The sequence below is a fragment of the Lontra canadensis genome, unplaced genomic scaffold (assembly GCF_010015895.1).
Source record: "Lontra canadensis isolate GAN:19392208 unplaced genomic scaffold, GSC_riverotter_1.0 scaffold174, whole genome shotgun sequence".
Taxonomy (NCBI): Eukaryota; Metazoa; Chordata; class Mammalia; order Carnivora; family Mustelidae; genus Lontra; species Lontra canadensis.
The window spans coordinates 591,243-614,940 of NW_022631168.1; the positions used below are offsets into that span (position 1 = coordinate 591,243).

General features: G+C 62.5%; 1 protein-coding gene across 8 annotated transcripts; it reads right to left on the reverse strand.

The window, feature by feature from the left end:
• Positions 1-1,713: 1,713 nt before the first annotated feature.
• HCFC1 (host cell factor C1) lies at positions 1,714-23,698 on the reverse strand. Of its 8 annotated transcripts, none has more exons than XM_032846404.1 (26): positions 22,474-23,698; positions 16,898-17,046; positions 16,577-16,737; positions 15,763-15,971; positions 14,926-15,010; positions 14,329-14,435; positions 13,023-13,202; positions 12,551-12,910; positions 12,150-12,310; positions 11,444-11,641; positions 10,847-11,071; positions 10,636-10,740; positions 10,148-10,367; positions 9,749-9,891; positions 9,462-9,600; positions 9,062-9,282; positions 6,932-8,408; positions 6,517-6,680; positions 5,417-5,990; positions 4,793-5,110; positions 4,526-4,644; positions 4,303-4,440; positions 3,758-3,943; positions 2,871-3,171; positions 2,267-2,330; positions 1,714-2,031 (listed from the first exon to the last, which is right to left on the reverse strand). In XM_032846404.1, the coding sequence occupies exons 1-26, from the start codon at positions 22,664-22,666 to the stop codon at positions 1,992-1,994; spliced, it is 6,237 nt and encodes a 2,078-aa protein (XP_032702295.1). In that variant the 5' UTR covers positions 22,667-23,698; the 3' UTR covers positions 1,714-1,991. The 8 variants fall into 8 exon arrangements, with proteins under 8 accessions (XP_032702295.1, XP_032702293.1, XP_032702292.1 ...); XM_032846402.1 differs by having other exon boundaries at positions 4,793-5,107; positions 5,417-5,993; XM_032846401.1 differs by having other exon boundaries at positions 5,417-5,993.

Genomic DNA, 23,698 nt, shown 5'->3' on the forward strand with positions numbered 1-23,698 from the left:
TTCAAAATAGCACAAAACGACATCGCACTATGGTAATATTGAGTCACAGGGGTTACTCTACAATAGATGAACGGCATACTGTTCTCAGAAACGAGAGAAATCAAAGGGCGCTCAGGAGGAGGGACAGGGAAAACAACAGGGCCAGGCGAGAGGGCTCCAAGGTGACCGACTAAACGTGACATTTTCCACAGCGAAGTATACTATAATACAACAAACCAGAGGCCCCAGAAGGTGTGGGCCAGTGGCAGGGGTCTGCAGAGGCCGGGCCCCTCACCGCAGCTCATCTCCAGGCCAGAGATGGGGGGATCTGAAAAGACAGGCTGCTCGCTGTAAATCCTTCTGCACGACCTGCTGCTAAACCTTGCTCAGTGCCTAAAGCTCGGGTGTGGGGCAGAAAGCAGTCTCCCAAGCCGCACTAAGAGCCCTCGTGCCCTCCCCCACCCCTGCCCCAAGTCTGGCCCTGGGCCTGCAGATTCACAGAACAGGCGGCCGGTGCTGTCATCCTGCATCTTCTCTATGGCCTCTCCCGGGTGCCCCCACACAGTCGCTTTCCCAGCCCAAGCTGCCCTCCTCCCCTCACCCCACCCCTTCTGACATGCCCCTGCCTGGAGGAGGTGGCCGCAGGAAGCGGCAGGGGAGGGTGGCAGATACTCTAAGCCAATTTGCCAAGGAGGGAGCCTGCGGGGCAGGGGGTGGGGTGGGGAGTCGTTGGGGGTGGGCTGGGGGGCAGGGGACGTTGAGAGCACTGTGAACCCAGGACCCGCTCCTCTGCAGAAACCTGACTTGAGGCTCCGACAGAGACCCTCCAGCTCGATCACCCACGGGAGTGAGGTTTGACAGCTCAGCCCTCCTCTACCCCAGGGGCCTGGGGACAAATAAAGGGGGCAGACAGCAGGGGCCGGCAAGAGGAAATCAGGCCGGGCAGCCAACACCAGGCCCACAGGGGAGATTCCACACCTCTCCTGTGCCAGCTGCCCCCAGCTTTTCTTCCAGAAAGATCCCTGCCAAGGCTTTAGCCAAGGAAAAAAAAGTAAAAGTTAAAAAAAAAAAAAGAAAAGGTACACATACTGTACACAGCTAACAACAACAAAAAAAGGGACAAAACCCCACACGCTAAGGCTAAAATTACAATAAAAATGTCAACTTCATCAATTCCAACTTAAAAAAAATACAACAAATGCAGCAGTTGGTGGTGTGGCCCCTAGCCCCAACCCAGGGGCCAAAGCCAGGCTCCGTGGGGGCTACTGTACGCCCCACTGGGAGCCAGGAGATTTGCACAGAACACTGCTCGGGCCACCACGGGCTCATTCTTCCCCCTTTCTCTTTCTTCTTACTTCCTAGCTCTCTAATCGCGAAAGAAGAGGGACGGGACAAGGGGTCGGAGTACGAAGGCCGTTGAGACGGGTTGGACGAAGCTGAAGCCCAGGGCCGTGCGGCTGCAGGATATGCAAAAGGAACCAGGTGGGCATCTAGCACTCGGGTGCCCCGCCGATCCTCTCGGAGCAGAGGCAGGGGGAGGGGAGCTTGGGGGGGGGGGCTCTTCTGCTTCCATGCTACAGCCCCTCCCGCCCTTGGCCGCCCCCTCGGAACCAAGGTGACCAGCTGCCGGAGGCGCGTGCGTCCCGGTCTCCGAGGCGCATCTGCTTCATTCAAAGCCTCTGTCTAGCTCCCTCGAGGGCCTTGGAACTCGGGGCCTGCTCGGCTCCCGGAGGAGGGCGCCGGCGGGAAGAAGGGGGAGGAGGGCACACGTCTGACTTGCTCACTGCTCTTCCAGATCCGCGTTCTGCTTCCTCCCACAGCAGCGGTGCAATGTGCTTTCTTGCGATTATTTTAAAAACAGAGAAGGAGAGAGAATGAGTGGCGGCTAGTGGCTCCTGAGGGTGAAGTGTGAGCGCCGGGTGGGGAGGACAGGGGGGCCCTGGCAGGTGGCGTTCCTGAAGCAGAAGGGGGGGGGGGTCCGGCGAAGGGTCCAGGTGCAGGGGAGCTGCCTCTCACTGACCATCTGCCTTAGATTTCTTTGGAGCGGATTTCCTTGGAAGGGGCCAAGAAAAAGGAAAGAGAGCATCAGCATGGGTCCCAACGACTCTGGGAAACCGCGCGGTGGGCCTCCCTGCGGACCTCAGGCTGGTGCCTCATATGCGCTCCCACCCCGTGTGTAGCCCCTCGAGGCTTTGGAAGGGACGAGCCACACTTTCTATTGCTGCTTCCTCCCAGTAGCTGTCTACCCTCAGCCTTAGAAAGTTCCAGAAAGGGGCTTCCTGCTTACATTTCCGGAGAGGACATGGGCCGCTTGCTGGCTGGCTTGGCGCCAGAGCTGTCTTTACTGGTTTCTGAAAGGAAAAATGGAGTGGTAAGCAGCTCAGCGAGGTGGGCTGTCTGGCCGACTTCAGCCGCACAGTGGCCCACAGGCCAAGAGGCCGAGAGCGGAGGGGACAGGGACACCCTGCCCACAGCCTACAGAAGTCTGCCGAGCGAAGGCCTCTCCTTATGTGCACCACCTCCTCCCGCAGTCGCCCAGGCCCGGGTGAAAGGCCCTCACCAGTCTCCCTTGTCAGCCTCATGGTTCCCTGGAGTGAAGCCTGACAAGGCACGCTTGGGTGTCCATTCTCCACCCTGCGTCCTGGACTTGGGCCTTGCACTGTACCTCCTACTTGAAGTTCTCATGGTCCCCCGTCTCACCTCAAACACCCTTGGCCGGCTTTCCCTGAACCCGCAGATGAGGCAAGGTGCCCCCCCCACCACCCTGAGACCCGTCCATAGCACCCACGCTAGGTCATCTCCCCCAACCGTGAGGCTCTAAAGTCCAGCCTGGAGCCAGGTCGCCCCACCTCACGTGATGCTGGCCCAGGAGCCTCCCGCACGACACCCACCTTGCAACCACCTCACTTGGGTGGCTGGGCCATAGCCCTTCTCATTGCGGGCGGCGATGCGGAAGATGATGGCAGGCTTGGTGGTGTAGTCGATGTGGGCGTTGGAGAGGCTGGACGACTGCACCAGGCAGGACGGACTGGGCCCGCAGTACACCCGCATGAAGGCCAGCTGGGCCGGCGTGGAACTCTTGGGCTCACCACCGGCCTGCGAGCTCTGGATGGCCAGGTACACCGAGTACTCGATGATCTTGCCAGAGGTCACAGACGGCGGCTCCCACGTCAGGTGCGCACCATCTGGACTCTAAAACCAAGGGATCAGGGGTCAAGCCGTGCCGCCTGTGGCCTCTGTGACTCTCTCACTCGGCCTCTCCAGGGACAGAGAAGTGGGAACACTTTGTGGCTCCCCAAACCGAATGGTTGTACCTCAGCCCTCTTCCTGACACAACCGAGCTCTGGGGACACGGCCTTGCCAGTCCCGGCCCGGGGGGCAGCCTGACCGAACGACAAAGTAACACGAACAGGGGCTCAGAGCACCGCCTCCCTTCACCTGCTCTGCCATCGACTGTGGGACTTGGCCCTGAGCCTCTTGGTGCCTCAGTTTCCTCATCAGATCCCAGACCTCCTCAGGACGTTGAAGAATTGGATAAAGAAAACACGTTGAACGTGGCAGGTAAGAGACCCTCAGTGAACACTAGCTGCCACGTTAGAGAGAAGGAGAACGAAGACGGGGAGGGAAGGAACTGACCCTTGTCAACCCAGCAACTGGCGACAAGACAGAAGCCGCAGCCCAGACCCAGCCGGCCCAGAAGGGAGCGCCCGGCGGACGGGCTTGAGCTCGGCCTGCTGTATTCCAGCTGGGCACAGGGTTATGCCACGGCAAGACTCACTTTGCTGATTTTAATGGCACAGGGGGCCCCCGGGAAACCAGGCAGACACGTCTTAAAGGCCGAGATCTCGCTGAAGGGTCCCCGGCCGCAGGCATTGATCCCGGCCACGCGGAACTTATAGGCTGTGCCCGGCTGCAGCTCCTGCTTCTTCAGCTGGTTGTAGTCGGGGACGGTGCCCGAGTCGTCCTGGGGAGAGAGGCCAGGAGGACAGGAAGAGGGAGAGAGAAAAAGGTGACCTAAGCCCCATCGCTGAGAGAGCAGCTCTGAGGTTGGGCTCCAGGGCCAGCAGCACTCTCCCGCCCTGTGGACGGGCCAGGAGAGCAGCAGTAGGGACAGGGAACTGACAATAGGCTTTGTGGTGGCTCTAAAGGCCCTGGGAGAAAGAGGCATGTGGAGAGGACGCCACATGTGGCTGTCCTCGGGCTGGCCCCAAGGCGGATGGTGCCCTGGGGAGCTTCAGAAGGCGCCGTGAGCCCCAACACCTGCCTCATGGCCAGCCCGCCCCCCGCCCCTGCCCAAGGGGACTGGCTCCGAGGAACACTTACGTCAGAAGGGATAGCGTCATCTGGTGGCAGGAAATAGTGTGTCACCATTACATTGGTACCCTTAATGACCCCCACATCAAACCACTGGTTCTCCTTCTTCACAGGCGCCTTGCTGGGTGGGGGCGGCAAGTCCGGCTTCTGAAAGACAGGAAGGAGAGCTGAAACCCTAGGCCTTCGGGCCCCGGACGCCACACCCCTCGAAACCCCGCCGCATCAGACTTACCACACCCAGGGACTCGATGCCATTGGCCACTTCAGTCAGGGTGGCCGCGGCCTGCAGCTTGGCGGGGCTGGCCACTACAACCGGCTGTGGAGCCACAAACGTGTTGGACGGAGCCAGGCCTGTGAGGGAGAGAGACACCCGTGGGGGCGGCCCGGAGAGCCCGCTCGTGTGCGGGAAGCTCCTCCCCTCGGGCCGGACAGCCCTGGCCGCGTCTGCGGGAAGGGCCCAGGCGCTCGGCCCCCACTGGCGCGGTGCCCTCACACTCACTCTCGGTGGCCGTGGGGGGTAGCAGGGCCACGGTGCTGGGCACGGCCGCGGCCAGCTCGTTAAGGCAGTTGCCCTCGATGGCCGGGTCGTTGAGGCTGTCGGCGGGGGCCAAGGCCTCGGTGGGGAGGTGCTGCTGCTGCTGCGCCTGCGCCTCCTGTAGTTGCTGCTGCTGCACGAGTGCCGCCAGCTCCTGCTGCGTCAGCACAATGGGGATGGTGGCGGCCTGGCCCTCTTGGCCCTCGGCCGACAGGTGGCCCAGCTCCGCCTGCGTCACAGCCGCCGCCGCCTCGGACGTGTCCATGGGCTCCCCGGTGCCTGCTCCAGGGGGCGGGGGGGGGGTGGGGGCGGGGACGCCACTCAAGAGGAGCGCTGGCCCAGGCGGCCCAGCCCCGCGCCCCGGCCTACCCTGTCCCGGCCAACTTGGGCCACCCTGGCAGGGAGCCAGGCCCCCTCTTCTCAGGCAGCCCGCCCCCTCCCAATGTAGTGGCCACCCGGTCAGGGCAGTCAGCGGGAGGCTGCAGAGGCCCACCCTGGCCTTGCTCCTCCCGAGGGGCCCACCTTTCCCTCAGGGCTCCTGGCTGGCCTGGACGGTCAGCGCTCAGCCGCCCCCCAACGAGCACCTACCCATGACGGCCTGCTGCGCGGCCTGGAGCACTGCCTGGATGGCCAGGGCCTGGGCCTCCTCCGTGGCTGCAGCCTGGGCAGCCGCTTCAGCGGCAGCAGTGACTGCCAGCTCCTCGGGGGTGAGCCCCGTCACCATGAGGGTGGTGGTGCCTGCCTGGGCCTCGGCCATCAGCTCTTGGGGGAGGGACAACTGGTCTACGTCAGACTGTGTGGGTGGGGGCGGCTGGACCACCACCGTGGCCACGACTGCTGAGCTGGCAGGCTCCTGGCCCGGAGACGGGTCCCCTGTACTGCTCAGATCCACGGCGGCCTGGAGCTCAGGGGTCTGGGAGGCTGACAGGACCTCGGCGGACTCCCCCAGCAGGGGTGTAGAGGTGGGCTGCAGGAGTTGCCGTGGTGGCAGCTGCTGGCGAGGCCCTGGCGAGGCCTGGAGTTCCTCTGGGGGCTGCAGGATGTCAACAGCAGAGAAGGGCATGTCAGAAGTTTCTGTGTTGGCTATGGTCACTGTTATCGTGGCCGGAATGGGGACTTCGGTGGTCAGAGCCCCTGGGGTAGCCTCAGTCACTGATGAGATCTTCTAGAAAGGGAGAGAAGCCCCCTAAGAGAGTGGCCAGAGCCGGGCAGCCTTCATCTTTCCCTGGAGACCTGGATTTTCACTGTCCGCAGCCAGCCTCACCCCACCTGATTAGGAGCGCAGCAGGTGACCGAGCCATGGTGGGGGGTGCACAAGACGGGAAACCCTTGGGACCCTCTGGCTGATTTTCACCCATCCTCAGAGAGGCATCTCGGTCTAGCCAAAGAGACACTCTGGCTCCTGCCGTGTCACTCTCACTGGTTATAGCCAAATGACAAGCCATGGGAAACAGCTCCAGAAATCAAAGCGTCTTCAAGACGCTGGGGCCTGGAAGACCCCTGCCTCCTGCCCAACGATGCCCCAGGCAGCACTTTTACGGTCAGGAAGAAGGACTCCGGAAAAGGGATGAGGAGCGGTCCAGTGCCTGGGGCAAGGGCGACACCTGGTGTCCGAGCCTGGAACCGCACAGACTGGAAGTGCAGTGGGCAGCAGGGAGGTGGCACGGGGTACCTCCGGGGGTTCTTACCGGCACCGAGGGGCCTGGGACGGGCGTGGACTGTGTTACAGTGGTCACAGCCCGTGTCAGGGTGGAGGACACAGTCGTTGTAACGGCACTGGAGCTGGTGATGTTCACACTGTCACCCTGGGTGCTCTCCACCTCTCCCTGGTCACTGGCGGCTGGTGGGGGATCTGAGAGGGAGGGGAGCAAGCAAAGAGAAGTGTGACAAGTACTAAGCCAGCAGGAGCCCCAAGGCCTCTAGCCAGCTTTGCCCCCAGGGGACACAGTTTCTTGCAGTACCCCAGCCCCTGCTGGGACACCGAGCCCCAAGAACTCTAACTACTAGCTTCTGGCCGGGCGACTCTTCTAGTCACCACTCCCCTCAGCCTCTGAGCCCAGGGCTCTGGGAGACAACACCCGCCAGGCCTGTGTCTTTACTCACCTTGGTTCGAGCTCATGTTGGAGGTGACGGTGGTGGCCGTGTGCGTGGTGCCTGTCTCGTGCGTCTCACAAGGAGGGTTGGAGCAAACCCTCTGCGTCGGGAACGGAGCCAGCAACGAAGCAGCAGCCTGGGCGGTGACGGTGGCCGGTGCTGCCACCTCCAAGCCGGGCTCTAGGGTCCTATGGGAGGGAACGGTATCGGGGAGCAGGGCGCCCACGCCGACTGACATGGTGGTGCCAGTGGAAGTGGTCTGGTGCGTCTCGCAGGGGCGGCCGGCAGGGGGCTGCTGCCCTCCCTCGGGCTGGCCCGCACCCCCACCGGAGGTGGCCGTGGTGGGTGTGTGCGTGGTGCCTGTCTCGTGGGTCTCGCAAGGTGGGTTGGAGCAGACCCGCTGGGCGCTGCCTGCGTTCGAGGTAGTGGCGGTGTTGGTGGTGCCCGTCTCGTGGGTCTCGCAGGGTGGGTTGGAGCAGACTTGGGTCACAGCGGCTGAAGGGCACAGCAGGGCCTCCAGGGCTGGCACAGTCACGGTGGCACCTGGTGAGCTCTCGTATGCGGGCATGGGGGTCCCCCGGGCCTCGCCAGGCTCCCCGGCCCCCATGGCAGAGCGGACCGTGGTGGGCGTGTTGGTTGTGTGGGTGTGGTGGGCCTCCAGCTGGCGGCCAATGGAGACCAGCGGACTCAGGCCAGCCACGGGACTGTCCTTGCCTCCGAGAATGCTGGCTCGGACCTGGCCGCTCACAGGGGCCAGCTGCACGAAAGCTGAGCACGGGGTCGCGCCGGTGGCCATCACAGTCATGGTGGCGCTGGTCACGCTGGTCTGGCGGGTTTGGCACAAGGGCTTGACGGACATCTGGGCTCCCTCTGATGCCCCAGCAGCCATGCCAACCCGGAGCACAGCAGGCGCGGTGCTGACCACGCAGACACGCCGCACGTCCCGCTGCTGGCCGGCGCCGATGCTGGACATGGCGGTGGTGGCGGTGCTGGTGGTGCCTGTCTCATGCGTCTCGCAGGGCGGGTTGGAGCAGCTGTGTGGCCTGGCCATGTTGGACGTAGCGGTGGTGGCTGTGTTAGTGGTGCCTGTCTCGTGCGTCTCACACGGCGGGTTGGAGCAGACGCGGACCACGCTGCCGTTCTGTGGCCCGACCGTCGAGGTCACAAGGGAAGCAGCTGCCTCCTGTCTGTCACAGACGAACTGCACATGGGCGGGCTGTGGCTGCCCCCCAAGGTTAGCTACGACAGTGGTGGTGGCCGTGTTAGTGGTGCCCGTCTCGTGCGTCTCGCAGGGCGGGTTCGAGCACACCAGGGTCACGGTGCCTGGCTGTACCTCTCCCTGACCCGAGTCGGCAATAGTGACAGTGGCCGTGGGCTGTTCTGTAGTAGGTGAGGCTAGAATGGACACAGGCAGGTCGTGCACAGGCTGAGCCTCAACACCACTGGGTGCCGTGATGAGAGTCACCTGGGTTGGCTGGGAGACAGGCTGGGGGAGAGAACAGATGGGAAGGGTTACTTCTGCAACTTCCTATCTGTCCCTCTGCCATCCTACAGCGTCACCCGTGCTGGCGGGGACCACTGGCTCAGGTTCTAAAGCAACAGCCCTGGGAAATATTCAGGACCTGTTTTCCCTCTGAGCTCCAGACACTGAGTGGCTCAGGGACCAGACTAGAGGCACGGCTTTGCCTCCAAGACCATGGAGACTGGGAAGGGGCTGTGGGGTTGTGTCAGCGGCTAGGGCCAGCCCTTGGTCATGGAGGGAGCCCCGCTGACCCTGTACCTAGACGCTTTGCCACTTGCATGAATTCAGCTTAAAATATAAGAAAATAAATACTATGCACGCAAAAACAGAAACCGTTGAATCGTCTACATCGTAAGAGAAAACGTCTGCCCCACGTTCAAAATCTAGAACTGCTTAAGACCTAATCCGCTGACACGACAGTTGTAGTGACCAAGAGTCATAGCGGTACAACAGGGAAGCACCCCTGCCCCTCCCCCAGGCCACGCAGGTGAGGAAAAGAGGGCCTGGACCCCAAGAAGCGGAGCAGAAGCCTTAGGCTGTGGCTCATCCGTGCGCACACGCACGCGAAGGCCGGGACACGTGCCCGCCTACCCCCCACACTCTCCCAGCCATCCTACCTGCATGGTGATGGTGGGGGTGCTGAGCCCGCCGGCCGCCGTCAGCGTGGTCTGAGCTGCCGACACGGTGATGGCAGTGGGGTTGATCACTTGGCTTGAGAGGGTGGCGATGGTGCCCAACGTGGTGATGGGCGTGGCCAGGGAGGCGCTTGTACTGTGGCCTCCGGCTCCGGCAAGGCTAGTGGAAACGGTGCCTGTCACTGTGCCGAGGGTTGTGACGCCTGGAGGGGAAAGGGGCAGGGGTGGGGTGAGGCCTGCACCTGGGGCCTTCCCCCTGCCAGCAGCTTTTCCCTCCTGTGGGGACAGGACACGGGGACAGGAGCACACCCCAGGGGAGCAGAAGACTGGGAGCGGGCTCCTCTCCCAACGGAGGGGCAGGCCCGGCATCTAGGCTACGCACCTGTGGTGCCCTTCACAACCAACGTGGTGACAGCTGGCTTGACGGCAGAGACCGTGACAGGAGTGACCAGGCGGACACCCCCCATGGGCACGGTGCGGAGGATGGTGCCTGGCTGTCCAGGAGCCCCTTTCAGCACCACCTGCAACGCCAGAAGAGAGCGCCCCATGTCACTCCAAGGTTGCCCAGACCCTGTGCTGCCCCCTCCCGGGCCCCTCAGGAGGACGAGTGTGGCCTGCAGGGATCCTGGGCTGGATGCTAGGGCAAGGGGAGGGCCGGGCACACCTCACCTGAGTCACTCCTTGCTGCCCGTGCCCAGTGGCGATCTTAGGGACAGCGGTGATGATTTTGGCCGGTGCTCCAGTTCCTGAAGTCATCACTTTGGTGGTGATGATGGTGATGGGGGACTTGATGCCAGGACTGCTGGTCACACCTGGGCAGGAGAGGGGTGGTTTGGCCTCAGGGGCCCCTCGCCCATTTCCCTCATGCTCTCTTGCAAGCAGTGCCTCCCACCCACCACCCCTTGATCCAAACCCGGTACCGATTGTAACCACGCCCCTGCCACCTCTCTACAAACGTGAAGCAAGGGGCAAGGGAAGGAAGAGAGAGTGCCACAGCCCGGCCCCCCGCCCGCGCAGCCTTGGCCTCCTGACGTGGCTCCTCATCTGGGGCCCGGGAGAGGCCCCCACCTGTGGCGCCAGCCTGCGTGATGATGGCTGACATGGGGATGGTCTTGATGATGGTGGTCGTTCCAGGCTTGGTGGTGCTAGGGGACACGCTGCTGATGCCCAGGATGGTGGGCTTAGTCCCTGCCCCGCTGGCCTGCGTGGTAGTGATGATGGTGGTGGGCTTGCCATCTGCTGAGGTCACCAGCTTCAGGATGGTCCCGGCCGGCAGCGGCCCTTTGGTCTGCAAGAGCAAGACAAGTACATGGCACCATCGCCAGGATGGGCCGCTCTCTACTGGTGGCCCGAGGGGCTCAGGGAGGGTTCTGAAGACAGGGAGAGGCAGGATCAAGCCATGGGACGGTGTGAGCCACGTGGTGGTGTGAGCTGCAGAGTGTGAAGAGATCTTCCCTAGACAGGGACAGGGGTTCTTCCTGCGGCCCAGAGCCACCCCGTTGTCAGTCAGGGGCCCAGAGCCACCCCGTGTCAGAGTCTGCGGCCCCAGAGCGCACCTGGATGATCTGAGTCACTGGGCCCGTAGATGCCTGGCCCGTGACTGCCGAGGTCTGAACCGGTTTGGTCTGAACCACTGACATCACTTTGCCCAGGTTGGAAATCTAAAAAGGAAAGGATGGGGCAAGGAGTGATCTGGAAGCCCAGCAAGAGCACAGCCTGGGTCGGGCCTCTCCCGTCACAGGCAGCCCAGTGACGCCCGTCACTCACCAGAGCGCTGCCTCCCGGGACGGAGATGGGGCTCTTCACCAGGGTGATGGTCTTGGTGACTCCACCCACCACGGTGGTCACCACCTGGGCTTGCTGGGCCACTGTCACAGTCCCTGACTTGTGGACCGTGATGATGGGGCGGGTGGATGTGTTGGCAGCGGAGGAGACGGACGTTCCCACCTGCGCGGCTGCGGTCTTCAGCATCCGGGTGGCGGGGTTGCTCACCTTGAAGGGGCAGAGACGGGCCATGAGCGGGACAGAGAGGCCGCGCCCCCACCCCGAGTGGCCCTGCGGGCCCGTGGCTCCCTCCCCATCTGCTCGTCTACCTGCCCGCACCCACCCACCTGCAGAACGGCTCGCGGTGCTTTCCCTTTCCTTTAGCGAAACAAGGGAGGACACCGAGAGCGCACACCTAGCCTACGGCCGTCACGGCCCGGTGGAATGGCTTGTTCCGCAGCCCACGGCAAGCAGCAAGGAGGGGCCAACAGCCCCACAGCTCGCTCCAAAGCCTGGGAAGGGCGATCACTGTCTTACCCCAGTGCCCAGAGGCCCTACCCCAAGGCTGGCGGCTCGGAGCTGGGCCCGAGGCACACTCACCATGACTGGCGAGGAGGCCACCTTTACAGTTGCCGGGAGGGTGGTGGTGCCAGGTGTCACGGCCACGGTCTTGACGATGGTGGTGCCTGCCGGGACGCTCAGCACTGTGGGCGCTGAGGAAGGAGGGATCTTCTGTGTGGCAGCGGCGGCGGCCGCCAGCGCAGCCATGCCGCTCATCTGGGGGCTGCTGCCGATCACCTGCAGGGGCATGGGGTGCATGAGCCTGGGATAAGGGAGGGCAGCAGAGACCTCGGCAGAATCCAGCTCAGCCCAGCCTAGGGAGCCTCCGCCCGGGGCCCAGTGTTCCTCCCGCCAGCACCCCTTGGCTCCAGCCTGGCCTCCCACCACCGGCCAGGCGTGGCGACCCAGCAGTACGCGTCTGCCAGAAGCTCGAGATCTTTTCTGAAGACCACGAAGCCAGACACGGCTCCCTCCTCCGTGCCCGGGGTCAGACCCTGGCTGGCTAGATTCTCCCCTCGGGCTTCTGAACAAGGAAGTTCACATTTAAGATGCCCTTGCGGGAGCCAGATACACATGGCAGGGAGGTCTTTTTGAGGCATTAGCTTATAAATTTTGATTAACTCCATAATGACAGGTGACCTCCTCAGTGCTCCACAGCCAAGAAAAGCCCTGGCTGGGGGCAGCCTTAAGCCCTGTCAGCGCCATCGATCACCAGGATGTCCCACCCTCTCCAACAGCTCCTCACCGTCCCCTGGGCACTCTGCGTTGGCACAACCATTCGCACGCCTGCGGGAAGGGAGGTCACGGTGACGGGGGCTTTCCCAGCCTGGCTGGCAGGTCGCATGGTGACCAATGGGGTTCCTGTTGTCGCCTGAGGACCGGTGACTTTGAGAACAGCAGGCACACCTGGTGAGGGAAGCAAGGGGCCTCTGCTGTGTCCCGTGTGCAAACGCGAAGTGCTTCCGCGACCCGTTTGTGCATCAGGTCTGGTCCTCCCAGACCTGTTCAGCGACGGTGTCTGCAGGTATGGCCGAGCCAGCACGCGTGACCATCAGGCATGTGGTCCTTGGCAGCCCTCAGTACGGCTGACCATGTCCCTGTGGGCTAGACCCTGCCCCCAGGCCCAGTGCCAGGCCCCCAGCTCACCTGGAGTCCTGGCTGCGGCGGGCACAGAGATGGAGCTGCCAGGCACCGTCGGCAAGACCTGGATGGTGGTGGTGGTTGGGGGCGCGCTGGCAGCCTGGGGCAGGAGCGTGATGCCTACTTGGGTCAGCGGCTGCACGGCAGGTGCGGCTGCTGCGGGGGCAGGGCTCTTGGGAGGGTTGGCAGGCACAGACGGGACTGGATTGGGTGTGGGGGAGGTGGCGGTAGCAGCCGTGGCAGGAATGTCATATTTCTGGAGCTGCAGAAGGTAACTGTCGGCTGTCGCCACTGCCCCCCAGCTCACCTCCAGGGAGTTCGTGTTGGCTCGTACCAGCTGTACCCGGGCCGGGGGTGGTGGCTTTTCTGGGAGAGAGCAGAGCCGGTGAGAAGGGGCTGGAGCATAAGCTCCCCCTGCAACCCCCACCCCAGGCTCAGCTGCAGGCGGTGGCCTATGGCCCCGACCCAGAGGCCTTACCTGTCTCCAGGTACCAGAGGTCCTTACAGCAGACCTGGTTGTTCCAGGCCTTTCGGTAGCCATCGCGCCCACTCCATATGTACAGGCGGGTGTTGATGGCCACGGCACAATGGCCAGCTCGGGCCCGAGGGATATTGTCCTCCAGCGTGTCCATCAGGATGGTCTCCCAGGCCATGGTATCTGGGGAGGGTGGGAGAGGAGGTCAGCAAAGGGACAAAAGAACCCATAACCCCCAGCGGCCCTTTGGCCTTTCGCTGTCAGGGATGGGGAATTAAAAACCAGGAAGTTATCAAAGATTACTAAATTAAAAACAAACAAATGGAAAATAACTCAGTATGGCAAAAGGCCCGTGGAAGATGAAATTAGAAACCACAAACTACAAACTGGCGGGACTGTCTGAAACGCATAGCCAAAGGTTTCACTTCTCGCACATCGAACACAAGAGCCTACAGAAAGAGACGGGCAAAGAGGAACGCGAGCTATGGAGAAGGCGACAGGAGGATCTAAGGAGAAATACATACCCTCACGGAAAACAAGAGAAACGCAAACTGAAACCACAAGGCGCCTGGCAGTTTGGCTCCCGCGCCTACTGCAGCCAGGGCTGGGGAGGGCAGCGGGGGCGGCTGTCACCTCTCGGACCCGCCAGAGAAAGGGCGCAGGCACCACCGGGGGCACCTACGTGGCTGCGGCCTCTGCGGGACAGCTTGGCAACGGCCTTCGGCAGCGACTCTACCTCTAGGTGTTTACCCTTCAAATGCACTTGCACGTGGGCGAGAACAGTGCAAGGATACTCACGGAGCCGCGTCTGTGCAAGTTTCAACACCTGGATAGCAACTCAAAAGAATGAGGCCGCTCGGCGTGCGGGGATGGGAGGGGGCGGTCTCCAAGACCGAGTGCACCAAAAGGGCCGGGCTTGGCGCCGCACTGCGGGGAGCAGGCTGCCATCGTGTGTGTTTAGAAAGGAGCTCGCCGACGATGCTCGTATAGGCAGAGGAGTCCCTGCGGGGTGGGTGACAAGCCACCAACGTGGCTGCCTCCACAGAAGGGGAAGCGGGAGGGAGGCTCTGCCCCGTCACACTTTTGTACTTTCGGAGGCCGAGCCGTGTGCAGGAGAAGAGCCTACTCAAAACCTGAAAGCGGGGACACCCCTCCGAGCGCTCTGGCCAGTGGCCACTTCTCGTGGATTCTAGAGGCCGGGCCTTAGAAGCAGCTTCGCTCCCTGCACAGCCCACACAGCTCTCGGGGCTGAGGAGGGCCGGCCTCCCGCAGCCCTCCGCAGGCCACGCCGAGCCCGGGGAGGCCATACCCAGGTTGAGGCAAGCCAGTGTGTTGGTACACTTCCACTCCTTCTCGTGTGTGGCCACTTTGACGTCATCCATGACGAGAGGCACCCAGCCACCAAACACGTACATTCTGGGACGAGGGAGGGAAGAGTAGGAGAGGGTTGTGGAGGAGGTGCCAAGCTAGAGGCCACCTCTTCCATCCAGGAAGTTCTAAACACACTTGGTCCTCCAGCTGTCCCCAGGAGAATCCCCCAGGACGCATGGACGCTCTTGATGCGGGCCTCTCCGTGGTGGCTCAGCCCTCACAAGAACTGCGTCACCTCTGCCACACAGTGCTGCTACTCAGCTCACCTAAAGCTCAGCGCCGTCCCCATCGCTCTCATAGGCGCTTTGGGACCTTGGCGTTGATAGACACCCTGCTGCTCACGGACAGGACCTAGAACGGTCTGCGCCCCTCTACCCTGAGTCTGTCTTGGTCTCCCGGGGTTGTCATGTAAAGACGGGGCTGCGGCAGGCCAGCCCAGCCAGAAAGAGGCCTCCCGAGGCCTCAGGAGGTGCAGGAACAGAACGGAGGCCTGTGGGGGTGGGGTGGGCTGGGCGGGAAGACGGTGGCCACTCACTTGTTTCCGATGGTTGTGGCTGAATGAAGGCTCCGAGGGAGAGGGGCCACCCCGCTGAGACTGGGCTTGTTCCACGTCAGAGTGTCTGCACAGAGCGATGGACAAGGGACGGTTACTACACGAGGTCAGACATGGGCCCTCGGCCCCACAGGACCTTCCCCAGATGCAGGGAAGGCTCTGGAAGGCGGGTGCCCACCAAGCCCAAGAACTCCGTGCCAGGCCTCCCCACGGCCCCCAAGAGGCCTTCTGGTCACTGGGCTCCTGCATTTCCCACACTCAGTTCGCCATCCCGGCAAGCGCTGCTCTCAGGGCTCTGGTATGAGCCAAAGGTGCACCCCCAAAGGCACCGCATTTCCCACCCTGCTCACCCCAAAACACGTGTCCGTCCCCGCCCCCCGTGCTGCCAGGAACTTCGCTCCGGGGAAACGGTTTCCTTCGAGAGCCGGCACTGACCTCCAGGACGCCGTGCCCCCGCAGAGATGTGTCCTCAGCTCTGAGTCCAGTGCCCTTGGCCTTCCTTCAGGCCAAAGCCTGACCTCCTTTCAACCACTCCCGACCCCAAGCGAGCCCCACCCTGGCTATGGGCCTCTCTCAACACCCTGTGTGACTGCGAGAGACCACGGCACGTCATTCCCGTTACAGGCTGATCCCTGACGAACTGACAGGGATGGACGCTGCCTCATCCAGCCTGTTCCAGCCTAGAAAAGGCCGTCACCCCTCGCCCCTGCTCCCAGGCTGCCCGTCCGAGGACGGAGGGCTGAGTGGCGCGCTCGCCCCATCTCTGCACGCCGCGCCCCCAAGTCCAGTGTGCTCTAAGCCTGACCCCCCGCAGCTTACCGATGTCCAGGGTCCAGAGGTCCCCCAGTCTGCAGCCGCTCATCCCTCCGTAGATCACCAGCTTGGACTTCTTATTGTCCTTCTCAGTGTAGACCACAGCAGTGTGTGACTCCCGGGGAGGAGGCAGGACACCATATGTGATGGGGATGTCCCAAGCCACCACGCCGGAGCCCGGCCGCAGTTCCAGGATGTACAAGTCGTTCAGGTACCTGGAGAAACAAAGGCAGTCATGGCAAGCCCCCCGACTGCATGCGCCCGCAGCCTCACCAACTTCTAGGGCCGAATAGCAGACTCCCTGGGAGACAAAGGGGGCCAGGTCCAAACGAACTCCAAGTTCTTCTCCTCTCAGCTCTGAGAAGTGACTACCAGAAACTCCCAAGGATGAGTGTCCCAAGGATGAGTGGGAGTCCGAGAGGAGCCATGGGATGGCGTGCACTAGGCTGTCTTGCACACGAAGCTGGGCATCGTACTACGACCTCCTGGGGTCAAAGCAGGAGCCCATCTGGGACCACGTTCAGCCTTCAGAAAGGCACTCGGTCACCGGCTTTGGAAAATACCATCGCTAAGTCTGCAGGCAGCAAAGGCCAGGAAGGCGAGTGCCACCTCTAACGTGGTGGGAACAGGCACCAGCCGAAGGCGAGGCGGGCCTCTATGGCCTGGCCTGGCCCTCCTGCTCTCCCACCTCCACCAGGTTCGAGACCTCGGAGGCAGAAAGGCCCTACCGGGCATGGAGTGTGACCCTCTCGTTTCACTGAAGAAAGGGAAGAGGCACGGCCACCCTCAGGACTCCAGATGGAAGACGACAAAGCCTCACCTCGGAATGTTGTTCTTGGGGTCCTCGCTGTCGTTGGCCAGGCCCCCAAACAGGTAGCACTTGTTGCCCACAAGAGAGAAGCTATGCCCGAGCCGAGGACATGGGGGCGGGCCATTTTTGGGTGTTTTTGCTTTGAGTCTCTTCCATTCCCATCGGCTTGCCTGCAAAATCAAGACTTGGGAGTCGAACCCAGGACGGGCTGGTCCCCATCAGGACCCCAGGCCATTTATTGTAGAGGGGGGAGGCGGCGGGGGAGCGGGGAGGGAGGCCCAGGGCCGCCGCTGCCGCAAGCAGGCGAGCACGCTGCGGGCTGCTACCTACCTGGAGCTCGTAAAGGTCGTTGCTGTACTTCCCGTACTCCACCATCCCGCCGAACACCAGCAGGCGCGTCCCATCGCACACGAAGCCATAGGCTGCGCACCCGGGGGGAATGTCCCCTCTCACGGCTGGGATGAACCACTGGTTAGTCGCTGGGTAACAAAAGGAAGCAGGAGTCAGAACACTTCAGAAAGCCTTCGGAACCAGAACCCCCACTGCTCTTACTCCCCAAACCCAGCAGCCTGCGAAACATGCTCTGAGAAAGGGGGGGCCCCCTCCAAACAGCCTGTAATCGCCCGGCTTCTCATCAAGGTCGTCTTCATAAGCAGGAAGTCACTAACCAAGATAATTCATTAGCTTCTGGGAATGTAGCCACTGACTTCCTTCCCCTACGGCTCAGGGGGTCCAATATGGGAACAAAATGTCCAACACCCAAAGCACCCCGTCAGGGGCCCTGTGTGCCTCTTCCTGGGGGCGCAGGGCTACGCCTCTAAGTGGCCGGAAGCGTGACCGCGGCCCACCAATGCCCGCCCTCCCTGCAGGTGCTGGCAGCCGGAGGTGTGCAGGTGAGGGAGGCCCATCAAGGCAGCCCGGCCCACCAGCTGAAAAGGGGGGGGCAAGAATCAATCTCTGCTGGGGTCTCCTGAGAGACGGACCATGCCACCCACCTTTCCCCTCATGTCACACCCGTACCAATCTCGAATATTCCTGAAAGCCAGAAGTGGTGGCTGCAAAAGCTTCCCCCAGATCCACACCTCTAAGTGGAAGTGAGGATGCCACCACCTCAGAAGAGGGTGAAAGAGAAGCCCACCCCACCCCCACGCCACTCCTCCCCTCACTTCAGGCTCGCACCCCGGGTTCAGCTCCCCACGCGCCTGCCATGCCAGGGCCTCCCAGAAAAAGCAGAAGGTACAAATCCTCCTCAGAATTTTGAGGGATCCTTTCCATTACACGTTACATAAAGGACCGTCCCTAAACGACATGCCACACTTACTCCAAACACCTCAAACCGGGCGTCAGACACCAATTTCCTTCTCTGCCCGTCAACTGCTTTCGGTCAACCATGAGTGGCCACGCCCAAGCATGATGGGGGTGGCCCTGGAGTCCAAGCAGGCGTTAGGATCGTCCCAGGGGAGGGCCTTTGGGGGACCCCAGCTGCCCGACTGCTTCTCAGCCTTTCTGGGAGGGCACGTACTTGGGTCACTGACACATCTCCCCTACACACCAGGTGACAAGTCCCATGTCCACGTCGGCCAAAGGGCCCGCCCCCATCTAAAAGCACACGGTGCCTCCAAAGCACAGCCTTTCCTGGGGCGGAAGGGCCCCGTCGCTCCCGCCTCCCCACCTGCTGCAGGTTGACTTGGAACAGGCTGTGATCCTGCCCCACCCCACCCACCCCTCCTCCATGGTTCAGCAGAGTCACCTGGACTCCAGGAGGCCCAGCAGCAAAGCCTCCCCCTCTTCCCGGTAGAGGGGCCGGCCCGGGCCCCAGCTCACCGCCTCACTGTCATGCCCACTGTGAAAAACAGACCAAAAACGGCAGCAGCCTCCAACCACCGTGCGCACACTGCAAGACACGGAGTTCCCTCCCAGCTACGCAGGGAAAAGCCGGAGGAAGACCTGGAAGCTGCCCGGACCAGCCCCCTCCGTGGGTGAAGGAACAGGGTCCAGGAGGAGAAGTGACTTACCTGAGGTCACAGAGCAAAAAAGAGGCACAGGCAAAGACCCTGTCGCTGACTTCAAAGCCATCGCCAGATACTCCGCCAAGGGCCCCACGTGCCGGGAGCCACGGGCCGCCCTCTCTCACCTGAGCACCCTTGGGGCTGCCGCATGTGGCTACAGGGCCACTAGTAGGGGCTGTGACAAAGCCACACAAGCCTTTCCGTCACGCTCTAATCAGTGGCCCAGCTGGCCAGGCTGGAAGGAACCGGTGCTGTCTCAAGAGCTCACGACCGCCAGCTCCTTTAAGAGGAGCTGATCTTGTTCTAGAACACTCAGGGCAGGGGCCCTCCACACCGCTGTCAAGAGCCGCAGCCCCGTCCCGCCCACGCAACGGCCCAGCACCGCCTCACGCACTCGCACTATCTCCAGCTCATTGAGTGGGGCACCGTGAGACCCAGCCTCTGAGTCCCGCATTCTCCGTCCGCCACGGCCTGTCAGTGCGCTCGGCTGGGAGGTGGCTGGGAGGAGAGGAGGCCACCTGCACACGGGACCCTCCGTGGGACAACCAGAAACATGACTCCATCTTCTCCCTCCCCAGCAAGCCCGAAAGCACAGCTTCGGGGTCTCATCAGCGGCCGCAGCCCTGTCCCCACACGCTGCCTCCATCTGTGGTGGCTCCCATCAACCCTTGCACCCCGGGAGACTGGGCCACACAGCTGGGCACACGCAGTCCTTCGGTGGCGTCGGCTCCGCTCTGTCACGCCAGGGCGCTTCCTGCGTGGCAGACGCGGTGCCAAGCCTGGGGTGGGGGGGCACAGACACGCCCGCCCTCGCTCGCGAACCCCCAGTTGAGCGGGAAAGTTGCTGGGCCCTCGGCTCCTGGCAGCAACAGCAGCGGCTGGGGCCTCGGGAGCGCGGAGCAAGGCAGCACGGCAGAGGGGGCTTCTCAGAAAAGGTGAACCCAGAGCCAGGCCTCGAAGGGCGAACAGGATTTCCTGACAAACGAAACTAACGGGGCCGATCAGGAAGTGAGCACAAGAGGCGAGTTAAGAAGAGAGGAGGTCTCCAGACGGAGAGGAACGGATTTTGGAGGGGCCGAACCTAGTGGCCAGGGAGCTAGAGGAGCAGAGGTCGGGAAGGTGTTTCAAGGTGGTGGCCTGGGCCCATTAACCGAAGGAAGACACAGCCCAACTGTCTCCACGAATATCTGTACCCCAAGTGCTCCTGCATGACCCTGCAACCAGCAGGCAGGGTGACCCTAGACCTGTCAGTTCCCCTCTCAGACCCTGTTTCCTCATGTGCAAAAAAACAAGGAAGTTCCACTACACGTTTTCCAAGGATCCTTGCAGCTGTTTAACAGTTGCCAGATGTTAAAGAACCACTGAGGCAGACCAGCCACACCCTCACCTCATGGGGACACACCCCACCGTCAGGACTGGCTCTTCTCCATAATCCGCTTTGCTACCCTGAGATAACATTCCTACAGCGTACGACAGTAGTAGCTACCCCAAAACCTCCCAAAGGCCAGTCAAGTGTCCCACAGCCGCTATGATAGTTGTCGCCAAAAAGGAAGGACACACACCCTTCGAGCATCACCTCCAGATCCCTGAGCTAACTAAGACAGCAAAGTGCTCGCACACGTCCCAGACGCGCCCCCTGGGGCCATTTATCTTGGCAAGAGGGAATGCTTCCAGCTCTCGTTCCAGAAGGTCTCTCAGCCCAGAGAAGGGAAAGTGCAAGAGAAGAGGCATAAGGAAGGTCTGCTCTGCCCTGATTTAAAACAAAACAGCGGGGAGCAGACAGGCAGCTGTCAAGGCAGTGGCTCGCAGGCAGCTGCATCTGTGCCCCCAGTGGTGGAAGAGGGGCCACGCGAAGCCCCATATCTGCCGAGGAGAAGGCAAGAGCCCCGCAGCTACGACAACCATGAGCAGACGCCACACGCAGCACAGACTCCGGGTCTGGTCGGACCCTGAGCAGCGCGTGGGGAGGAGTGCGGAGCTGCTGTGCTAGCGGCTCTCCTGCGGGAGTGGATGGCGCTTTTTCCAAACCGCTACCCTGGAGGAACTTGGGGCTGCGGCCCTTCGGACGGCTGGCTACCCTCTACTATGGGACACAACCTTGCACATGGGGAAGGAACAGAAGCCAAAGTGGCCAGTTCGTTTGCATAAACCGGCAAATATGCAGAGAGCCCTGGCAGCAGCGGACTTCGGAGCTGATGGTAATTAAGCCCCTGCCCTACTTTCTAAAATTGTAGCTCCCTGTTAAGGATCGGCTCCAAGCCTTATGAGAATAAAGTCAGTCCAAGCAGTTTAGAAGGTTCTGCTCTGGCCAGCGGCCTCTCTAAAAACAGCCCGTCCCTCAGCCCTACCTTACTGAGGTAACGGCTGCCACCGCAGCTGTCGCAGCTGGCACAGGGCACTGCCAAGCAGCCAGGCCTCACTGGAGGCAACAGGTGCTGAGCCCCGCAACGCAAAGGGGCACTAGCAACCCACCAGCCTTTGCAAGTCAACTTGGTAGGGGCAGCACCGTGCATGGAGCACAGAAAGCCGCTCTCTCTGCCTCAGGGGAGGGAGATGGCAGCACCCAAGCCTCACCGCAGTAACCTCCTTCTCCCTTGGGCGCCAGCTCCCCACCGCAGAGCAACCTCAAAGCTGGGAGGCCGTGCCCAGATTCAAGGACCTGGCACTACCAGAACCCCGGGAAAGAACAGGCCTGGAGCGAACGGACCCTGCCCGATGCAGGGGGGGGGGCTGCGAAACAGCCCCAGGCGGCCCAGACCCGAACTCATTCCCCTGCTAGAGAGGGGGGCTTCCTGAAAGACCCTGACAGGTGTGTGGGCGTATGCGCACGCAGCCCGCCCCTGCCTTCTTCCCCTGGGTGTCTTGGTCTCTCAGCATCACCCCTCCAGCAAGGAGCACGCCTGGCCCCTCCCTCCGAGCGAGGTGAAGGGCCCTGGGCCACTGCTTTCACTGTCTCAGACTGAGAGGCCACCGGAGGATGCGACCTAGTCCCAGCGCCTGCGCCGTCGGAGGCTCGGGCCGCACGCAGCTAGCCGTGTCCGCGGGGCTCAGACTCCTCTCAGCCCGCGGGTCTGGCGCCCGGGCTTTGGAGCAGGGATGCACATGGGCAGGCAGCAGCGACCCGGCCGCAGGTGAGGCGAGGGCCCACCTAGCCCACTAGGGATCGCTGGACTTCACCTTCTACCCTGCAGAGCCCTCGGGTAGGAAAGGCAGCGGCCGAAGAGGCGAGCACTACAGACGTGCGCGGCCAAAGGGGGAGCCGGCCTCGCCGCCCCGCCTGCGAGCGCCCAAGACGCCCGCACAAGCTCCGCCGCGGTCACCCAGCGGGGGGCACACCCCCCGCCGGGATTAGGGCCCTCAACTCTATCCCTAATCCGTAATCGAGAAGCTCTCATTTCCCCTGAACAAGCGTCAACGAAGGAGAATAGCTGAGCAGGCGCAGGAGGCGGGAGGGAGGGGGTGGGACTGTGCCTGCGCCAAAGGGACGCAGCCGCCCGCCCGGCGGGGTAACGGTGTGTGTCTCAAGTCAGCGCCGGCGACGCCCCCGCCCCCTCACCCGCCGGACTCGAGAATTTCTCCCGCATAATGAAAAGCACTCCTCAAAGACAGGAGCGCCCACGGGGAGGGGCAGGGGAAGGCCGGGGAGAGAGGAGGGAAAGCAGAGGAGGCGGGCGGAGCAAAGGGTCGCAGCTCGGAGGAGAGCGCCGATCAGAGCGGAGCGAGAAGGAGGAAAGGGAGGAGGGAGAGCAGGCAGGAGGGGAGGGGAAGAGAAAGGGGGGGAAAGGGAGGGGGGAGGAGGGAGGGAAGAAGAGGGAGGGAGGGAGGAGATGGAGGGAGGGAAGGAGGGAGGGAGGAAGGGAGGGAAAGATCCCAGGACCCAGCGGGCTTTGCACTCACCCGTGTTGTACACGTGCAGTTCGTCCACTATCCCCTCGTTGCCGCCGCCAAACACCACGATGAGTTCCTTGATGGCCACGGCTCGGTGGCCGTGGCGCGGCCGGGGCACTGGACCCGACCAGCCCACCACTCGCTTCCAGCGGGGCTGCAGAAGCACCGCTGGCGAGGTGGCGGGCGACACGGCCGAAGCCATAGTTCCGGGAAAGGCCGTAGTGGGAAAAAGTCACCAAGCGAGAAGGGAGCCCCCCAATTCCTCTCACACACACCCCCTTTCGTCTAAGGTAGCTCTCACGGAGAAGCGGTTCCTCACACAGTGGTGGACGGCTCCATGGAGGCCGCCATCTTAACTACCCTCCTTCCCTTCGGCTCTTCCCCTTCTTCTAGCTCACCCCGTCTCTTCAAGAGCCTCCCGAAACTTTCGAGCGCCTAGCCCCGAGAAGCTGGAGGCCGCCAAGTCCCGCCGCCCCGACTACTCGCACGGACTCTCCCGCTTACAAGCTCGGGCGGGAGGCCCTGGGAGCCGCCATCTTGAGCCGCCTCTCTCTCCTCCCTTCCTCAGTCGTAGCCCTCCCCCGCCGGAAATGGCGGAGCCCCGGCCCGGTTCCCACACCCCCCAAGTCCCCTGCACTGGCCGGCTTCCGGGGCGGGTGGAAAGGAGCCACAAGCACCGCGGTTGTCTCTGCCCCGCCGGCGCTCACACCACAATTGTGGGAGCCGCCATCTTGAGACCGTCCCGCTTCCCCGCCCAGCGCTTAGTGCAGCAGCCGCTCCCGAAACAGCCTCGACACTCGTAAGGGACGGAGGCGCGCCGGAGACCGGTGGAACGAACTCGAATTCTCGGGGGCTGCTCGGAGACTCGCGCCGTACAGCTCGTGAGGTCTCGAACCTCTCTCCCGAGTCCGCCTCTGCTGCTCAGACTGCGCCTGCCGCCCTGGGAGCCGCCATCTTGAGACTAACTCCCCCTTCCCCCCTATTCTCTTCCTCCTGGGTCAGTTCTTCCACTGCAAACCAAACGCAGGGCAGTGTCCGATCCTCGCTTCCGTCCTTATTACTCCTTCCCACAGGAGCCGCTCCAAAGAGCCAGAGTTAGGCCCCGAAGTGGCAACTGTACGGCAGGAGGAGCGGTAACGGCAGGGCGCTCATGCCTCCTCCCTGGGAGCCGCCATCTTGTGTGAAGAAGTAACAACTAAACATGGCGGCAGCGGCTGTCGGGCGAGGGGGCGGA

Excerpts from the sequence above, each read along its gene's own strand:
- HCFC1 (XM_032846401.1), bottom strand. The coding sequence starts at position 22,666 with ATGGCTTCGGCCGTGTCGCCCGCCACCTCGCCAGCGGTGCTTCTGCAG. Across the intron at positions 14,436-14,925 it reads GCCACAACCATCGGAAACAA|AATGTACGTGTTTGGTGGCT; the intron begins GTGAGTGGCCAC and ends CCCTCGTCCCAG. Across the intron at positions 12,911-13,022 it reads CCTCTGGTACCTGGAGACAG|AAAAGCCACCACCCCCGGCC; the intron begins GTAAGGCCTCTG and ends GCTCTCTCCCAG.